The 19,542-nt window shown below is 38.6% G+C and overlaps 1 protein-coding gene across 1 annotated transcript in view; it reads right to left on the bottom strand.

The window, feature by feature from the left end:
- The window catches only part of LOC145437878 (uncharacterized), an 85,100-nt gene that overhangs the window by 31,970 nt on the left and 33,588 nt on the right, over positions 1–19,542 (bottom strand). Inside the window, exons 8-17 of the mRNA XM_080315217.1 lie at positions 16,387–16,506; positions 15,321–15,440; positions 10,105–10,383; positions 8,843–9,157; positions 8,656–8,764; positions 8,155–8,269; positions 6,916–7,095; positions 3,806–4,010; positions 2,625–2,736; positions 1,076–1,207 (exon numbers count right to left, since the gene is read on the bottom strand). Of these exons, the coding sequence (XP_080171343.1) occupies positions 1,076–1,207; positions 2,625–2,736; positions 3,806–4,010; positions 6,916–7,095; positions 8,155–8,269; positions 8,656–8,764; positions 8,843–9,157; positions 10,105–10,383; positions 15,321–15,440; positions 16,387–16,506 (1,687 nt within the window). The remainder of the gene's footprint in view (positions 1–1,075; positions 1,208–2,624; positions 2,737–3,805; positions 4,011–6,915; positions 7,096–8,154; positions 8,270–8,655; positions 8,765–8,842; positions 9,158–10,104; positions 10,384–15,320; positions 15,441–16,386; positions 16,507–19,542) is intronic.

Here is a 19,542-nt window from a genome sequence, read left to right as displayed (position 1 = left end):
GATAAATCAGGCCAGAGACGATAGCCGAGCACGCGGCAATCAATGACCTAATTTAACGATCTTCTCAGCAGGAGATCGCGTCGCATTACATTGTGCAATGTGTACAGACGCATCTCGCTAATTAGCAACACGCTTCTCGTTAATCGGCCGCGCCAACACTTAACACGACTTATTGAAGTTTACTAAAACGTGTAAAATGCATTAGCAACGATTCTTTTTTATCCGGTTAACCGGCAGAAAAATATCCGGATATCAGATAGTGAAAATACCTGCGGTTAACCGGTTAACCGGTTAACCGTTATCCGGATAATTCAACCCTAGTATGTAGTAGTTGCTGAATCCCTTGTGACAAAACTTTGACTTTATGCTTCGCGCGATGTGCTGTGGATACTTCGTACAATGCGTACGGGGTTACTGTGTTGAGTACAATATCCGGTAAGCGAGACATGTAGCGAAAAGCGGCAACGACAATGGGACAAATTAGTTTGATGTTACGATGAGATTTGACTGACATTGGTAACTCTGGAACTGTCGGGTAATACTCAGGCAGGTTAGAAGGAGAGACGAAACAGCGGGGAAATAAATGCCGTACTCCATATCGTTGAATACATTTAGCTTATTTACTGAATCAACCGGTATTCGCACTTGTGAAAGAACGGTTTATTCCCTAAACTCTTGCTGAAACCATTGAGATGTTTTGGTCTAGGGGTGTAAAACATGCTGGTGCGAGACTATACTACACTAAGATTCCGGAACCTCCCAATTTCGCGCCAGGACGCTTGAAGACGTTGAGATTTGACCAACATGCGGCTTCTGGGCAGCTTGCGGTGTCGAAAATAGCTGTGCTCAAAATGGTTGTCGCAAGCTGGCCTAAACCGTCGACATTGATATGTACGATCGTCGAAATGGTCGGAACCTAATTGTGAAGTGTTTTCCTGCGTATAATTAATTCATCACAATTCCTCATAATGATCATTCGATAGTAATTTTGATATATAACGTGATTCTTCTAGGTTTTAGGCGTGGTACTTGTAAACGGAACTTATCGATTTAATACCTGGTCAAGTATATTTACCTATTAATAGCCACGGCAATATATCCGGCCTCCGACCTTTCGGCGATTGCATTTGAAGACAACTGTTTCAAATCACTGAATGATTTCGGAAGTTGACCACCATTGTTTTTGTAAAGAATCAGGAATAAACAGCTTCAACGAAAAACACGTGAAATATATTATAAATTGTATGCATTTGACCATTATTGTTGAACGAAAACATTTTTTAAATCCGAATTCCAGTATATAACACCACGACAACATGAAAATATATGATATTAGTGCATAGACTACTGTAATATCAGTATCCCAATATGTTCCTTCCGCAATAACGAATATGAAGAAGACTGTGAATTGATGCTATTTGCCTACACGAATTAGAATAAAAGCATATGAGCATAAGCGGGCACAATGCTAGCGGCACTTTTAGGCAACTTTGTTTCAGGCCTGTTGTGCACGAACTATAAGTTGAGTCGTACACACGATAATTCATAATCCAGCAACAGAGGTTTCAGATTCCAGTGATAAACGGTGTGACTACTTAGTATAGTTTAGTAGGGAATTCACACATATTATAATCCGTATCAGGCCATTGTGGGAATTGTGCGCTGTTTCGAACGATAATAAAAAAGTGATTTTACACCGACACTCTAACTAGAGAAGGAGTGTGCAAAGTTTTGAGCTCGCGGGCCGCATTCAACATTTGAATCCATTCGCTGGCCGCATGATATAAGATTGGTATACTAATCCAATATTTTCTATTATTATTTGACTATATAGTGACCGAGAACATGGGAATAATATAAAACAAACCAGACCTTGATTAGATGGTGCACGGGAATTTGTAAGCTTGGCGTCCTCATGGTCAAAATTAAGGTTGGAAGTCGGGTGTCCCGATTTTAAGGACTAGATGTAAAATTGAGTCTGTGAGAAGCGATTTGCGCATAGATTCGCTCGTTGTACTTTTGGTTTAACTCCAAAACACACAATCTTGACAGCATCATAACAACGTTGCCTTGAAATACGCTTCTACAATACATCAATACTTCTACACAGACAAAGAACTTGCGAATCAGTACAACACTAACAATAATAAACTTGCTCATGTAGCGAATCTAATATCACGCTCGTATGGTCCGAATTAAGGCATTTACGTTTCACTTTCTGTGATGTTTAGCTAAAGAAACGTTCCAAAATACATGGGCCCCGAAACCGGGCTATTGCGCCACCAATAAAATTAAAATAAAAAATACTACGGAAAGAATATAACTTAGCATTATCATGTTGAAAGATATGAGGAAAAAGTTTAACTAACTATATACTCACCGTAATTTGATTTTAGTACGCATTTTATCAATATTGTTTCAACGCTTCGTGAGACTTCCGCGGAGCGCACGAAAAGGTGTTGCGGGCAGTAGTTTGACCACCTCTGCTCTAGAGTCTACACTACACTAACAATACTGAAAAGTATGTTTCGCTCATAGGCGTGATGAATGTAAAACACAGCATTATAAAATTATTTTAATAATATGTAAATCGGCAGCCACGCTTTTCTGTATAAGAGTATCACCTGATTGCACCATTTGATTCATCATTAACCATCGGAACCCGAATTCTCCGAGTCTCTTGACGCACTCCATCCAGACCTTTATCCAATATTGGTGGTGGTACCTCATCGGGTCCTACAAAAATATTGAATGTGGAAGTATTTCCAAGGCGCTGGGATCCTTATTTATAGGCCCCCATGGATGGAAAACTGCATCGAGACGAATATTTGTCCCGCGGAATATTTAATTTTGGTACTTGCAAAATCGACCCTCATTTCAATCAATTCATATTCGAGTATATTTGCTTCGCTGTATTAAACTAAATATCATCGTTGCGGAAAAATGATTCAGCCATAATGCCATGCTGACTACTACTCTTTGGGCTGTTGTTCTCAAATCCAAAACGGGAAGAAATTTATATGTAAAATGTTTATACGTTATTGCCATATTAATATCAACATTATGTGAGCTGTTACTTACACTTCTAATATTTGATCGCACGTTTGCTGAGTTTTGTAGATATTTTGGTCCGGTGTTTTGACTTCGTGTTTATGCTACACCGGTCCGATCAGCCTCTCTTATTTCCCAAGTTATAACACCTAAATTCCTTCTCGGTTTTTATAAACTCCTCTTATGCGGATCTTACGGCGAGTTTTGCATACCTAAATCAACTTATTTCTATTCTATGGTACAAGGAAACCCTGTAAATTTATTTATTTTTCTACTTACAGCGTAGCGAAGTTTGCTTACGACTTATCAACTGAGTATACGTCAATCGAATTTTTAAGATTTGTTGCCGTGACAAAAAATGGGACGAATTCCCTGTGTAATTTGGATGCGCATTATGGGAATTTAGAGAAATCCAGAGGTGTACTCAATACCACGAGAGCCCGTCTCGACTTAAAGTTAACAGATTAGTATAATTCTATGCGCCACGATGCAGCGGCAGGATCGTTTTATTACATACAGAAGTTTGAAGAACAATCGTATAGTAAACCGTCCATAAAAAGCACGTCCATAGACAGATGCTAAAAGTATTATCTATACCCACTTCTTGACTTATAGTGAATTTACTGGGGAGTGGCGTGTATGGACTGACCACAGACCACGTAATTGCACATTGAAATAAAATTAGAACGCTCGGAATGGTTTACAAAACCTATATATCGGTGTCCAATTTAATCATAGATTTTACAAAGTCCACCTTCTATTGGTGTCCAGCAATCTCCTGTAGCATTAATGAAGTTCCCATTTCCTGCACACGTTCTAGCAGAAACTCGTACACTGTAGTTTTTGTTTGGTTGTGTTGGTATACTGTAATTCATTCGCGGTGCATTGACATAGTCCTGCCCGTTAATATCTTCTACCTCGTAGAATAATTTTTCTCTGACTTTAGCAATCCATGATATCTGTTTAGAGGCATCGACAGTAAAATATGCAAATACATAATTTGAACAAAATTGATTGTTAGTTAATTGTAAATAGAGAATGAAAACTTAACTGAACACTGAACAGTGCTATCCAAAGCTCAAGAGTATGATGTTTGCGTTCCCGTTTGCGAATGAGTGATCGCGATAGAAATTTGCTCCCGCAAAAGATTTCAGCGGCAATGTTTTCATCATTGTCGGGAATATTCCCACAGGTGATTAACACAATTCTTATTTTGCGTTAATCTCCATTGTCAACCTATTACACTGGTTTGGCATGAATTCTAGGAGTAATGTCTGGGGTTTTCAAGGTTGCTGATCACGAATATCACATTAGTTTTGTAAGATTAGCTCTAGAAAAGAAGATATTTATACCCCTGAAAAACTTAAAATTACTGTATTTACTCTAGAATATTTCCATTGGTAGGAAGTAAATCCTAGATTTTTCTACTTCAATACTGCGCATAAATAGATAATTAACTATAATGAACAAGCCTGTCGTTCTCAGCTGTTCCATCAATATTAGCATGATCTGATGCGAGAACTTTGTTAAAAAAGCAGTTTGTCAAGCCTAAAAATTGTACTTTTTGCACAATGGAAATATATTTTATACTGTACCAATAAGTCATTCTACCAAGATGAAAGATGAGTATAAGCTATCATGATTGTTACTGGAATGCGTAACTAAAATACTCATATTCCTCTTATTACTCATATTCCTTTCACATGTAAATGGATAATTTTCCGTAAAGTCAACAAAGTGTGTATACCTAGCATCCATATCAAACGAGGAGCTCAAATCAGGAATATTTGATGAATCTCAGATTCGAATATGAACTTAGGATTAGAATTTTATAATCCGAAAGGTGCTCACTACATGGAATCCCCTCTAGGATATAGTAAATAAAACTGCTTGGAAGCTCACAAAGCACCCAACTGCAAACAGTTGGTCCGAGAATTGGTATCTGCATATGGAAAACTTGGATAAAACGTGAACAGTAAATCTCATTTCCTGTTCAGTCACCATCATATATTTTCAGATAATATTGTTGATTAGAAGGAATAGAAAGGGGAAAGGTTCCACCAATACATCAAAACAACAAAAGAAATATATCAGTGCAGATGCGACGAACATATTATGGCAAACTACTGCTGGGACCTTTCGAAAATCTGTTTAAGTTGCTTACATCCGATAATACAGCAAAAACCAATTTTGCTGAAAGATAAGTTTTTACTTTTATATTCCAATTATTATTTCTAATACAATATATATGGTTAACGTAAAACTGATTCAATTAATACGTTATTTTAGTATTTAGGTAACTACATATGTACATGAGGGCTGTTCAAAAATAACTTTTTTCCGGATCCCAGCCATTCAGTCATTAAATTGTCAGGTTACCCTAAAAAACGCTGTATACCAAATTTGGTTCAATTCTAACAAGTATAAGGCTACGCAGATCCAGTTAAAATTTTTAATTTATACGGAAAAATAACAAAAAAATTTAATTTTTTTGTCAACCCCATGAAATTGTTGAGCTGTCTTCAGAGACGATGCAAAACAAATTTGACTCAATTCCAACTTGTAGAAGCGGAGTTATTGGAGTTTTTCGTTGATAATCCTCAGAAATTATCAGTGGATCCGAGGATTATCAACGAAAAACTCCAATAACTCCGCTTCTACAAGTTGGAATTGAGTCAAATTTGTTTTGCATCGTCTCTGAAGACAGCTCAACAATTTCATGGGGTTGACAGAAAAATTCGATTTATTTTTTATTTTTCCGTATAAATTAAAAATTTTAATTGGAACTGCGAAGCCTTATACTTGTTAGAATTGAACCAAATTTGGTGTGCAGCGTTCTGTAGGGTAACCTGACAATTTGATGGAATCCAGAAAAAAAAGTTATTTCTGAACAGCCCTAATATACATGATTGAAGTTTATTTATGTAGCCTACATGATATCCGTGAAAGTCTCCAGTTATGATAAATATAATATCCCGAAATATATTTCTGTTGATGTATTTTAAAATAGCTTTCAACGTGTCGAACTAACAAGTAGAATGATTTTCTTCACTTTATTATAGTACGACTGAGCGAAAAATATGAGTTTTTAGTCAAAATAGCCCCATGGATTATCTCCAAAAATAGAACCAATTGAAAAAACTGAGGTCATATTCGGAATAAGGGAATTTCAGAACTACCAAAACCGCTCCGACTTTGTCTGCCTAAAAATATGTCTCGACCAGTGTTATTCTTCATTCGTTTTAAACTCATTCTGAAACAGAGAACGATATGGAAAAATATTGTACTGTCCCGATATCCACTTTGGTGTGATGTAGTGTAGGTGCGACTCGAGTCGTGACTTCACTTCAGTCATATACTCGAGTCAAATTACATTACAGGACTTAGAGTGGTCAGTTCTAACCTTAAAAAACCTTTGGTATGAATACAATATAAGCATCAGATTATTTCTGAATAGTAGACTACTAGTTAGCAATCTGTGTAAGCTGAAATTTTATATTTTGTGTGGGTGACATCGAATCAATTCGTTAAAAATTTTCTGAGGATGCATGTTCAATCCTCTATATTTCGTGAAAAAATACAGAGTGACGCTATAACGTTAATCACGTGATTGAGCGTTTCCACGATGTAAGAGCGATATCATGCCCTTTTGAATGCACAATTATCTCAGACTGTACTTCGATCATTTGGCATGTTGCACGACTTGATCCCTCTGATGTTGAATTTTCTAATTGGATCATTGGCGGCTCATTGCAGTGACTCAGATATAAACATAATATTAATGCTGGGAGAAGTACTCTCACAATTTCAACATATCAGTCATCTACTTCATTCAAGCTCGTATACATATGACCATATACTCACGTTGTAGCCTTCCACGCCATTAATTGGATTGCTAGGGGCGTTCCAGAAAACTTCACATTTTGTTGTCCCACTCATATTCATCTTACTCGGGATATTACCAGGTAATCCATGGCCCGTATTAACGTTTACTGTTTTATTCAGTTTTGCGATACAGCATTTGGTCTCCGGACATACTTCCACCTGAAATATTACAGCAGTGCCTAATATTAACACAGTTGCACGAATATGTTATTCCAAATTGTCGCATTGGCGGAAAAGTCCACACGTAGTAAGTAAGTAACTCTACCGATTTATACCATTGTCTATATCAGGGGTGTCAAACATACGGCCCGCGGGCCGCATCCTGCCTGCCAAGCGGTTTCATCCGGCTCGCGAGGCGACTCCGAAATTTCAAGTAAAAATACCATCAGTAAAAATTCCCACAATATGGCAAATGTCAAGCATGCTCATACGCCGCATTATCACCATCAGACAGTGGTGTTGTGGTTTCAATGCAGTCCCCATTAGGAGCAAGTCTATGGTATTGACACCCAATTCCAAGAATGCAAAAATGGACTCACCGAGTTCAGTGTTTTATAGAACTATGGATCAAAATGTAGTTATACACAGAAGCGAAAACTCCACTGCGAAACAATTATATGCCGGCTACATGGAGACTGGCACAGTTACACAAAATATAAATAAAATATGCGTGGTCGCACTATGTTTACAGAATTTCTCACAATGCATACGCAGTGCTAACGCAAGAACAAGGATAGCATAGAAATATGCAAACTCATATCGTCATTAGAGCCACTATATTTAACCAGCCAATTATCTTATTTTGCCAATTACGATATTTTCAAATAGCTGTAGAATAGCCTAGAATCCCTATGATCCTATATACAATGTAATTTACTATTACGTATATAGGCTTGATAATAACGTAGTCAAATGATAAACAAGGGCTTGGATTAGGAGATATCGCATCTTGGAATCATTTTATTGGTCCGCCCCGCTAGCTGTCTGAAGGTTTGAATCCGGTCCGCGACCATACTCGATTTTAACACCCCTGGTCTATACACATCACAAATGTGTGTACAGTCAGTTTGAGCTACGCTAAATTGTAGCTCTCTATACTTTGAAAAGGTACGATTTTGTATGTTACTCCGATAATATGGTAGGATCATTTAATTCAACAAATACATTGTTATAGTCACCGACTTGATATTATCGTATTGAGAGGCTAAATAAACTCACGTATATTTGATAATCCGTACTCGGTGTCAGTCTGCTGAATATTACTTGATCACCGTCAATTGCTGTTTGGGCATCATCATAAGTAGTAGATGAACCCAATTGCGATATTCGGAAGCTACATAAATTACATCCATATTTTAAATTGGAAACGTTGAAATAAAATAAGTGATGCCGTGCCATGATTAATTTACATTGAAATATGCATGCATATAGGCCAGTGTTCGATTTTTAGATTCCTGAAGTTACTTGCTTCATTTCATACTGTTCATATTGTTAATCGTATGCTCTCTACTAGACATAAAGATGTAAATGGTCTTGATGAAAAATAGCCGTGTAGCTGACCTGATAATTTAAACGAGAAAACAAAAATTTTCGATATGTATAATCTCACACCAAGTAATCACCTATGTATCAAAATGCATAACATCATCAATGACATGATTCTTCCACGTGCATATCATAAAAAGTTGTGTTTTTGTGATGCGAAATCGATTCACTTACGTATGATTAACGTAATTCGTTTTCGTGCCTGCAGTCCAGTCTAATGTAATTTCTCCTTGATCCGTGCAAGGCGTACTTCGAGGATTGACTTCGACAGGCGGGCTGTAAACTAGTATATGTCATTTATTTTCAACTTTGCTGTAACCGTTTTTTAGCGATATAGTTTTCATTTTATCGATTAGCTCACCCAGCAAAGTGACGTGTGCCTCGGCTTCACTGATATTTTTTTCATTAGCAACAATGTTGGAAGCGTAGCATTTATAGTCTCCGTGATCTGCTAATATGCCATTTCGGGCATACAAAGTAGCCTGATCTCCTTCAATAGTCTGATACACAGTAAGACTTTCCAATTGTTCCAATTTCTCTCCATTATGGTACCATCCATAAACGGTTGGACTCGGTATTCCACCAAATGTACATGTTACTGTTCTTGCACATCCTTCGTTATCCGATTGAGGGGCGTAAATTGAAGTATTCCCGGATGCTTCCACGTATGCGCGAACTGTTAGAAGCCAATCATCAGTCACCGATTAAACGAGATGCGACGGCAATAATTATTGTTTTTCGCTAGTAAAACTTGAAGTATTGGTAAATAGGCCTATACCAGGGGTCACCAACGCAGTGCTCGCAGGGTACCGGTAACCCGCGAGAACGAAATGAGTCGCCCACGGTCGCAGTAGCAAATATTTAAATGAGGGATTTGAAAGTAGAAGCAGAGACGGGCTTTCTATGAGCAGCAGTTTAACATGAATCAGCTGACTTTAAGGAACGTACGTACTCAGTTTCGATCGGGGCATTGCTCGTCTTGTCGACGCGGAGGCTTAATGGTTAACTAGTTAATACTCCCGAGTCTCGACCGGGAAATTGGCACTACGGCGCGCGGTGTGGCAACGCAACTGAGCCCGGGGGCACTGGTGTGAATCGTGGTGAGTGAGAGTTTCTGTTCTTTGTAAGAGGAAGAAACCCTGTGATGTGCTCGGCATTTCTAACGGAGTGAAAAAATCCAACTGAGCATTGCTAAACGGCTTGAGTTCCTGGTATAGCCCGTCGCATTAAACAGTCCCCATGAAGTAGCTCTTGGTCTCAAAAAGGTAGGTGGCCCTGGCCTATGCCCTATGGGGTATGATGATTAATGCGGTAATGCGGTAACGCAGACATGTTTCTACAGTTTAATTGAATCCTCACCACTCTGCTTTTATTTTTCACTGGGTCATAGTAACCTTATAAGCTGCGTTACCCAGGTCCTAACGGATCTAAGACGTCATGCAATGATTGAATATAACTGCCCAAGCCAACATTTTTATCGTGGCTTTGCTTATCAGCATAAATTCATAGAAGTCAATACGTAACAATGTCACACACAGATATATGGTGTGCGACTGGGGCTTCCGTCTGTATTCAGTCGGCATTAAAGAAAGCTTGAATCTGAGCTGAACAGATACTACTTACCATGTATGAAAATAATAGTTTTTGTTTCTCGCGTGTAACTGCCGCTTTCTGGGGACGCAATAAATGTGTATACAGTCTTGTTGTCTGACTTTTGGGCACCGGATATTGTATAATTAACGATCCCATCGCGGATATCGCTAATCGTATCGACATCGTCTTCGTTTTTTCTAACATTTATAGTAACCGGTCCATCAAATGTTGTGACAACAAGTTGAATAGTGAGGTTTTCCATTTCCACTCCAATTTGATTTTTGGGAGAGGAAACCGTTATAAGATGATCTGAAAGTAAACAGATACATAAAAGGGCATACTTTAAGCATTGCTACCGTTGTGTCATCCAGCAACTCAATTGTAATTGTCCTTAACATTATAGGTTTGAACTCTCAATTCGGATTAAACATGTTTATTCACTGTTTCACTGTTTATTCGAATTAGGGAGCTTGTACTAAGCCTATACGAATTGAATATATAATTGAAATTTATTTCGCTGTAATAGTTAACGTTATTACTTGGTGTGACCATATTTTCTCATGGACATGCTTGCGACTGTCAATGGTTTACCAATGGACTGAAAATGCGACAATTCTTATCACAAACTAGTATTTTCCTTTCACCATGATTGTCTTCTTGAAACCTCAAAGCATCATAACGGCTAACGGTCACTACCTTTTGGAGGAGAGGGGTCGATACGACTATCAACGTTTAGGCGCCGCACTGCATATACAAACATCACTTAATCATACGCCTTACACGCAGAACCCTCATCACCCAAATTCCTGACACATTTTACCGTGGCTCTATAGTTGAAATGCAAATATCAAAGAAGTCGCAAATGCTGTGCGGCGAGAAGACCCTTGTTGTGCCGTCGGGAACAGCTCAACGTACACATATTACATTACGATGGCTAAGTGTAAAATCTATTGAGTGCAGGTGATCACCATTACCTTCAATAGGAATGCACTCAACACACATGACTGTCATTTCCTTTTCCAAAATTATACTAAAAATTCTTCATTCCTGTACTAGTAAAATCTGCCTTTTTCACCTGAAACGTGCACGAGTTTGGTGAATTGTTTTAGGAACACGTCAATTCAGCATAAAAATACTAAGTGTGAAGAGTCCCGTCAATGATCAGAAATTTCAGTATACATTTTACAGCTCATGTAGCAGAACCGACATTAGGTTATGTAACCTGTTTACATTTTCAAGTGTCACTATCTCCGTCACCAAATCTATCCGTGCTAACGTCATCTTCAGGATGACATAGTTTTCCGAAATCTGGACTTCACAATGCTCTATGTCGGGGGACTGCTAATCGAAAATTTCCAATATTTCAGGCGATGAATTAGGCTTACCATATTTTGGAAATCTAAAAAGAGGAGACTTTTTTCAGAAATTGGAGACTTGTAAAACCGGAGAGGAATTCTCAAAAACCGGTGAATTTTTCCCACTTTGTTATCGGTTGACTAAAAAAAATGTCATCTTTCCGCTCAGAGCTCAACATACCGTTTTTCTATCCGCATTGCTAGCTGGATGACTAAAAAAAAGATCTTCTTTTCTCTCAGAGCTAAAATCACCGTTTCTCGCTCCGAAATACTCGCTGGAGCTTCAGTTCTGTGCTAATTTACGGCATATCACTCGCGATTTGCTCTAAATCTGACCTAAATTTCCAAAAAAGAGAACAAAATCTCAAAAAAGAGGACTAAAAGGCGTCTTCCGAGGACACTTTCACAAAAGTCAAAAAAGAGGACAAATCCTCTTATAAGAGGATGCTTGGTAACCCTACGATAAAGCCAGAAAATTTCTGTATAGAAGCGCCAAACCGAGTTCTATAACTGTGTAATTTGGAGACACCAGATTTAGCGTTTCCACAGCTTTGTTTTCCAATTCAATTCTTATTCCACGATTCTGCTTGGTCGGACTAATAGGGATATTACGAAAATGCTGTCACATGTATGTCCGTAAAATCCTTGCGGGCCGACACAGAATTAACCAGGTGTTCCAATAGTGCTATTGCAAGTTTCTCCTTTGTTACAGGGATTCGCGTTTCCCTTGCAGTAATCGTATGGTAAAATATATCTCAATGTTATTAGATTGCACTGTATGGGAATGGCACCAGATTTATGGAAAATATGTCATTGCAGTGTTCGAAAATTCATTTGCTATATACTCAATCATACAGTAAGTCTATAAATTAGCGATTCTCTTCACAGTTGTTCCGAATGTATGTGCGTTCATATAATAACAATCAATCGGCGTCATCCCTACCCAACCTATAATGATGTAGACATATCACAATTATAGTAACATATTTACATAGTTATTTTACTATACTGATTGACCTATTAAAAGTCAAACTTCAAGCATTGCGAATGTCAATATGTGGAATACAGCAACCAATTTGGAAATAGGGCTGCACTGTTCATTTGCAGTCTTAATCTGGACTAATCACGTATACGATTGCTCTGTTTAATCGAATAGCGATGCTTGTGCTTGGCCTAAACACAGTACTCATATAGCCTAATTCGAAGTATTTACATACTAATCGTCCTAGTGTCTTACAATATTTTGTTACTTATAGGCTCTGCTCACGGCTATTCATGGTTTAGCATTGGACTTAAAATTTCGCCATTTCGTTCCCTAACACAGGTCAAGAGTAAATTTTAAACGGAAATGAGATCAAGGCATTCTGTTGGACGTGTTTTTGTCCCTGATTCCGAATATGTCCTTATTATTTGCTAATATATATGGTTTGTGTATTTTAATTTTTGCGGTTACGCTATTAACTTCATAATACGATGATTCCTGGGTGCAATATAATCCAATTGTGACGTAATTCATGTTTTAATATTCTCTTGCCTGACTGATGGAGTTAGCTCTGCATTCATTTCCGCATAAGTGGTATATTGACCAGATAATTCCCGTCGACAATGCTTGAGAAGATGTGTATGTATGTAGGATTAACAAGTTGTTGGAATCAATACCAAAAGTAGATAACATAGTCTATTCCAGGGGTGGGCAAACTTTTGAGCTCGCGGGCCGCATTCAACATCTGAATCCATTCGCGGGCCGCACTATATAAAATTGGGATCATAAACCAAAACGCAATATCGCTGGTATTTGATTATATAGTGAGGACATGGACATAAGATATATGCTTATTTGAAACAAACCAAACATTGCTATGATGATATCGTACACGCGCCAGAAACAATGGCGAGATTTCATAGGCTGGTCGACCTCAATAACCAATTTGTCAAAACTATAGAGATCAAAGTCTGTTGTCCCGATTCTTAGAAAAGGATTGAAATTTAAATCTGTGAGCACACTGAGCAGTGATCTGTTCATAGATTTATCAATTCCGCTTTGGGTTCAGTTCTAGGACACAGAATGCTGACAGCATCATAACCATGTTAGCTTGAAGCACGCTTCTACTATACGTGTAGATTTCGCGCCCCTTTATCGCCATATCACAAAACGCAACCAGGATGCTATAGCAAACCTAATGGATAGTTTGGTGGCATGGGAGGTTACGACTATTGATGAGAGATTTTTAAATATCAAATTCACGGTAAATCAAGAGCAATAATTATGATACGGAAGTAAATCGCGCGAAGCGCGAAAAAAATTTCAGGTGAGCTCAGCTTCGCGATCCCCTTCAGATGCTTTCATGACCCCAAGGGGCACGCGTCCCCCAGGTTGAGACCCACGGCCTTAGAATTATCATGGTGAAATATACTAAGAAAAAGTTTAATCAAGTCCCCGCATTAATTCGATTTTGAGTACGCATTTTCTCAATATTTTTAATGAGTTTCTATAGACTCTCGCGGGCCGCACAGAACGGTGTTGCGGGCCGCATGCGGCCCGCGCGCCGTAGTTTGCCCACCCCTGGTCTATTCATTAGTGGTGTCAAACTCAACTTGTGTCGCGGGCCGGAGCCAAACCTTTTGATCGCTTTCGGGCCGGACCCGTCAAATGATTTTATAATGTTACCACAAAATCCATACTCGCGTTTTTCAGTGATCTGTTTTATTATCGAAGCTCTACTTATATTAGTCTTATATATTACATTACGGATCATGTAGCCTACGCTATATTCTAGCAATGCGGTATTTCACAAACAGCGGAAATGGCAAAGTACGATAATTGGCCTATTGAAAACAGGTATAAACCACAAAACAGTGGTTATTTTGAAAACTTCTATCCTTCATTTGCTCAAGTCGTTGCTCCTGTGTGTTCGTAGTCAGGAATACGAGAGATTTAACTGTAAACACGGACATAGGATTTTTGATTCGGTAATTTAATATCACTATTGGGGTTGGTCTGGATACCGGGGCTGGAACTTCTGGGAAAAAATAAGGTACACAGCCGTGCGACCAAAGATATCAGATTTATATTATTCGTGTAAGTATTATATTCTCAATGTACCTTACATACAACTGTTTCGCATTTGCGTTATCGCCTCTTCGAATAACTATTTTGGTTCGTTTTTCCAGATTACTTAGAACTTAGTGTGCACTTATTTCATTTTTAGAAGGTCATGTCGATGTCTCAAACTTGTTCCTAATGGTGACATGGTTGAAACTGAACACTGCAATCGTATGGCTATGATGGGGCTTTTGAACATGTTCCACCGTGGCCGCTTTGGGTAGTTTATTTACTTCAAAGTTTTTCTTTGGTTAGATAATACAAGAATTTTGCCATTTAATCAAAAATGCTTCGCGGGTAGGAAGAAATCGTTCGACACCTCTGGTCTACACTATATGTTGTAGACCTTCATCAACTGATTCACTGGATTGGCTTTACACGAACAAAGGTCGTTGATGGCGCTTGATGGCGCAGGTCGGGTCTTTATGCCTTAAGAATGTGTGGGTGTATTCTTCAAAAAGGACTATGGTATATCCAATCTTATTTCCAACGAGGAGACATATTCCACATGATATTTCAATACCTGTTTCACTCATGCCTAATGCCTTGTAGCCTATCTGATTCCGAAGACAGTGGTGGAGAACGGATTCTTAGATACGTCACCGACTCTGCCGAGTCAGAATGCAAACTATAAGAAAGTGCGAAAGCCCATTTAGCGCACTGAAGATTTCAGTCTTCTGCAGTCACCTGATTTATGGGCTTCAGCAACTTTATTTTCAAATGAATAAGTTGAATATTTATTTGAAGATGATTATTGGTTGGGCAAATCCGGATAATACCAAACATACCGTCACATATCTTTCCGTAAAATCCTGGGGTGCAGACACAGGTGTAACCAGGTGTTCCAATGCTGCTATTACAAGTACCTTGGTTTTTACAAGGATTTACGTTACCAGTGCAGTAATCGGCTGTTAAAAAAAAATACATTTTGATGCGTGATTAATTGTGATTCCAGTAATCGTAATTGGTATTTTATTTTCGTCCCCTCGACCCCAGAAAATAGGCGAACGACTTCGTTGGGGTCGCAATCCCTAGTTTGGCAACTGCTGTTTTAACGTATCACAGTGTGCTGTATTTTGTGCTTGAGTATAGTATTGTTGGGGCAAGCTGACGAAAGAGTCTAAATTTGGTACCCATCTCCATATTTTTGCTGTCAATGAAATGTTTAAAACATGTATGTATATGGGAATAAACCCCAATATTGTCGGATGAAACTAGTCAGTGGTAATCGTCAGTAATTACAATAGAGAATTGGAAGGCGGAAAGAACGTTGTATATCCTCAATCGTAGCACCAAATATGACGTCAGTGGCATGGAATTTCTAAAAATCGAGGCGAGGTGATCGCTTAGCCTTAAGACAATGTATTATTTCTAGATGATATGCGAACTCCTACTGTTGATTCAAATTAGGTGCCGACTTTTGATAAAATTCGAGTGCGGGGGTCGCAAATGAGTCGACTTTAAACAAACGGTAACCTAGTCTTCGCCTTGAATATTCAATATTTCATGCTAGTGGCGTAATATTTGGTGATAAGATTGTTGATATATTATTCAATGTTCTTTCTACCCTTTACTGATTGCTGATTGCGGGATTATTTCAATATGAATATGATATTCAATTGAATATTGATGTTCTGTACATCCAAGAATATCTTCAAATAAATTATTTGTCCCGTTAATACTCAGGTTGGTAATATTATATAATAAATGCATGAAATGAAGGATTGTGAAGAATTAGACGAAGGACACGAATGATATATTTCAAATATTCCAAAAATATTTCATCGAATCAGTTTTTCCGAACCCATGGCGCCAAAATTTACACAAGACAGATATCAGACTGCATTGGCCCACCTGTACAGTTCTTTCCGTAATATCCTGAAGTACAGTCACAGCTGTAACCCGGCATTCCCAAATTGCTGTTACAAGTAGCACCGTTATCACATGTGCCTGGATTTGCAGTGCAGTAAGTTGCTGTACAATTTAAATGCGCTCGTGAATCGATTGAAATATATGCGTATATGATGGCGATGATGAAGGAAAATATCGAATATTTTCCGCCAACCCGCTCCGTCATATGACATATTCACAAATCAATAATTTCGTAACACTTTTAGCTCGAGTGTGATGTTTTTCTCACTCGATAAGTGCCATTAAAAACATGTACATGGAATTAGATACGATATTCCCATCGAAGAGAATCTTTCCTGAGATCATCAGATGTTAATAGGATACAATTGCATTTTGTTGTTATATGTCAAATACTCGATTGCCAAGTGATTCCAAGCCATGCTCCCTCTAATTCTTCACGAGTATGCGTTCCCTTACTGCGCGGTCCCTTCGACAACAGTGCCTAACGACTAAATAATAGGTCATGCACTTCGGCTTTTTTTGTGGGCAGCATAGATTTTCTGCGCGCACAGACCGTGCAATTGCGCACGCGCCCACGCCCATCTTAGAGAGAAGATCTATTCCAAGTAGTCTAAATTTAGGGCAATATTGAGCTTCTTGAAGAAGCTGAAGCAGATGATACTTATAGATACCATATTTCTCTATTAGACCATTTACGATTTAACAGAACGGCACCACAAATTACAATGAAATTCTGATATACTACCAGAGGTGGTCAAAGTAGTCAAGAAAGCTACTCAAGTAGAAGTAGAAGTGGCGACGAAAAATTCTACTCAAGTACGAGTAGAAGTACTTCTTCCGTGAGCAACCTAAAACTACTCGAAGTAGAAGTAGAATTGACTGACTTTAAAAGTACTCAAGTAAGTAAGTAGTTGTGAAAACGATCCTAATTCGTTCACATGGATTATCAAAAGGTGCATACCAGCAGGTATCCAATTTTCGATAGCATACAAGCATTCGTCCACATCATGGGATGAAAATGATAGTATTGATACGAAAATGCGATGCTAATCCTCTGTTTACTCAAACAGCACGTTTTAGAAAATATCATGGTATTGCGCACTCTCCCATATTTTAAGGTCTGTAGTTTAGTCGAAGAGCAATACGGAGATGTTGTGTTCGATGCGTTGTAAACCCTGTCTTCGATTAGTAAACGTTAATAAAAAATATGGTGGATCGTAAAAATGCTATATTGTGTATAGCTTTATTTCTGGAAATTGAAGGCATTACTACACTTGTTTTTATACTTCAAGATGTACGTTATCCAGACAAAAGAACTGATATTAATCAAAAATCAAAATATATGGTACTGGGAATTGAAAGTGAAATATAAATCTAAAAACGGAACATGTATTTAATGTCTTTAGTCTAGAAAGTTTCGAAGGTTGCTATGCTAAAACAGATCTAAAACTAAAAAAAAAGTCAGAGTCCACTTTTCCAGATTAGGACACGCCATGGACAGCTAGATGACGGTGTGATAAGTAAATGCTAGATTGCGAAACATCACTTTCAAACGTTATGAAAAACCATATATACTGTGATGAAATATTTGATATGGCGAAGGGCGACAATGCGGTGTGAACGGAACCACACCAACCCGCTACCTGAATTATATTTACCGATACTTTCGTGAAGTCATACTGGATACTCCGCGCATTCACTGCGCGCGAAGCGCGACGAATATTCTGTGCCTAACTTTACTTTTATGAAAATTAATGTCGATACTCCGTGGAAACAGCCCCAAAATTTCTCAGGCTTTCTTCCTGATTGGAGGATTAAACTACTTCTACTTGACAAACTGAAAATCGCGAAAAGTAAGTAAGTAGATCACAAAATATTATGAAGTAGAAGTAGAAGTAGTGAAATTCAGATCTACTTGAGTAAGTACCAGGAGTAGAGGAAAACTACTTGAGTACTTCGAAAAAGTAGAAGTACTTCGTTACTGACCACCTCTGTATACTACGTCATAAAATGAGAGATGGATAACGCGCTACCATTGCGCAAAATTTTGTGTCGCCTACTGACTAATTTAGAATATGAGCAGATGCTAGGCTGCGAAACTTCGGGGAAAATATTTCGAAAATGTATTCTACGCCTACTATCGTCAAATTAGATTAGTTTTGTGATAGTTTTAATGTGGCCAAGTACATGGTGCTTTAACAAAACCAAGTAACTGATTTGCGTTCGACGCTCCAAGATTAATATTCATCACGACCTGACCTGACCTGACCTGACCTGTACCGACAAGATAGCGTAATGGTTAAGCGTCCGGCTTCATGATCGGCAGGTCGTGGGTTCGATTCCCGGCCGGGTCAGACCAAAGACCTGATTAGTAACACTGGTATCCATGGCTTCCCTGCTTGGCGCTCGTGCATTACTGGGATAGCATGGAGGGGTGGTGCATGACTTAGAAAGCCGTAAAGGATATATCGGCACTTCCTTGTCCAGCGGCATATGCACATCATGCACTCATGGTATGCATATGCGCAGATCGTGTGTATGTGTATCATGTATCGGTGTATATGACGCAAAAAAAACATCAAGGACAAAAATAAACTACGTCCTTTCCTTCCTTTCCTGTTTAGTGCAGGGTGTCAAACTCAACTTCGGTCGCGGGCTGGATTCAACAGTTTTGATCGCTCGCGGGCCGGACCAGTCAAGTGAATCTAAAATGTTACCTCCAAATTCATACCTATGATTTTCAATGGAAAGCTTTTTATTAACGCTATGCCCAATAGTATTTCACATTTTATTACTGATCTAATCGTGTGGGCTCTATTCGAGTATCAACATTATTCGCAAACAATGGAATTGGCAAAACTACGATGATTGGCCGATTGAATACAGTTATAAACCACTGAAACGGTGGTTCTAATGACGATATAAGCTAGAATATTTCTATGATCCTCTTCGTTTTAGTCGTACTGCGTTGTTTGCCCTGCATATTAGTGATGAGAGATATACAAGAGATAGTAAACGCAGTCGTACTGATTTTGTTCATTACTTTTACATTACCAATTCGCCATTCGGGTTTCACTGGAGACCGGGGCTGAGTACTCTGGGTGAAAGTAAAGTACACGTGATGCGATCGGTGCCAAC

This window comes from Botryllus schlosseri, chromosome 4 (assembly GCF_051294905.1).
Source record: "Botryllus schlosseri isolate E-star chromosome 4, Bs_hap1, whole genome shotgun sequence".
NCBI lineage: Eukaryota > Metazoa > Chordata > Ascidiacea > Stolidobranchia > Styelidae > Botryllus > Botryllus schlosseri.
The sequence above is the reverse complement of the archived record's forward strand: the minus strand, read 5'-3'. Positions and strand labels throughout refer to the sequence as shown.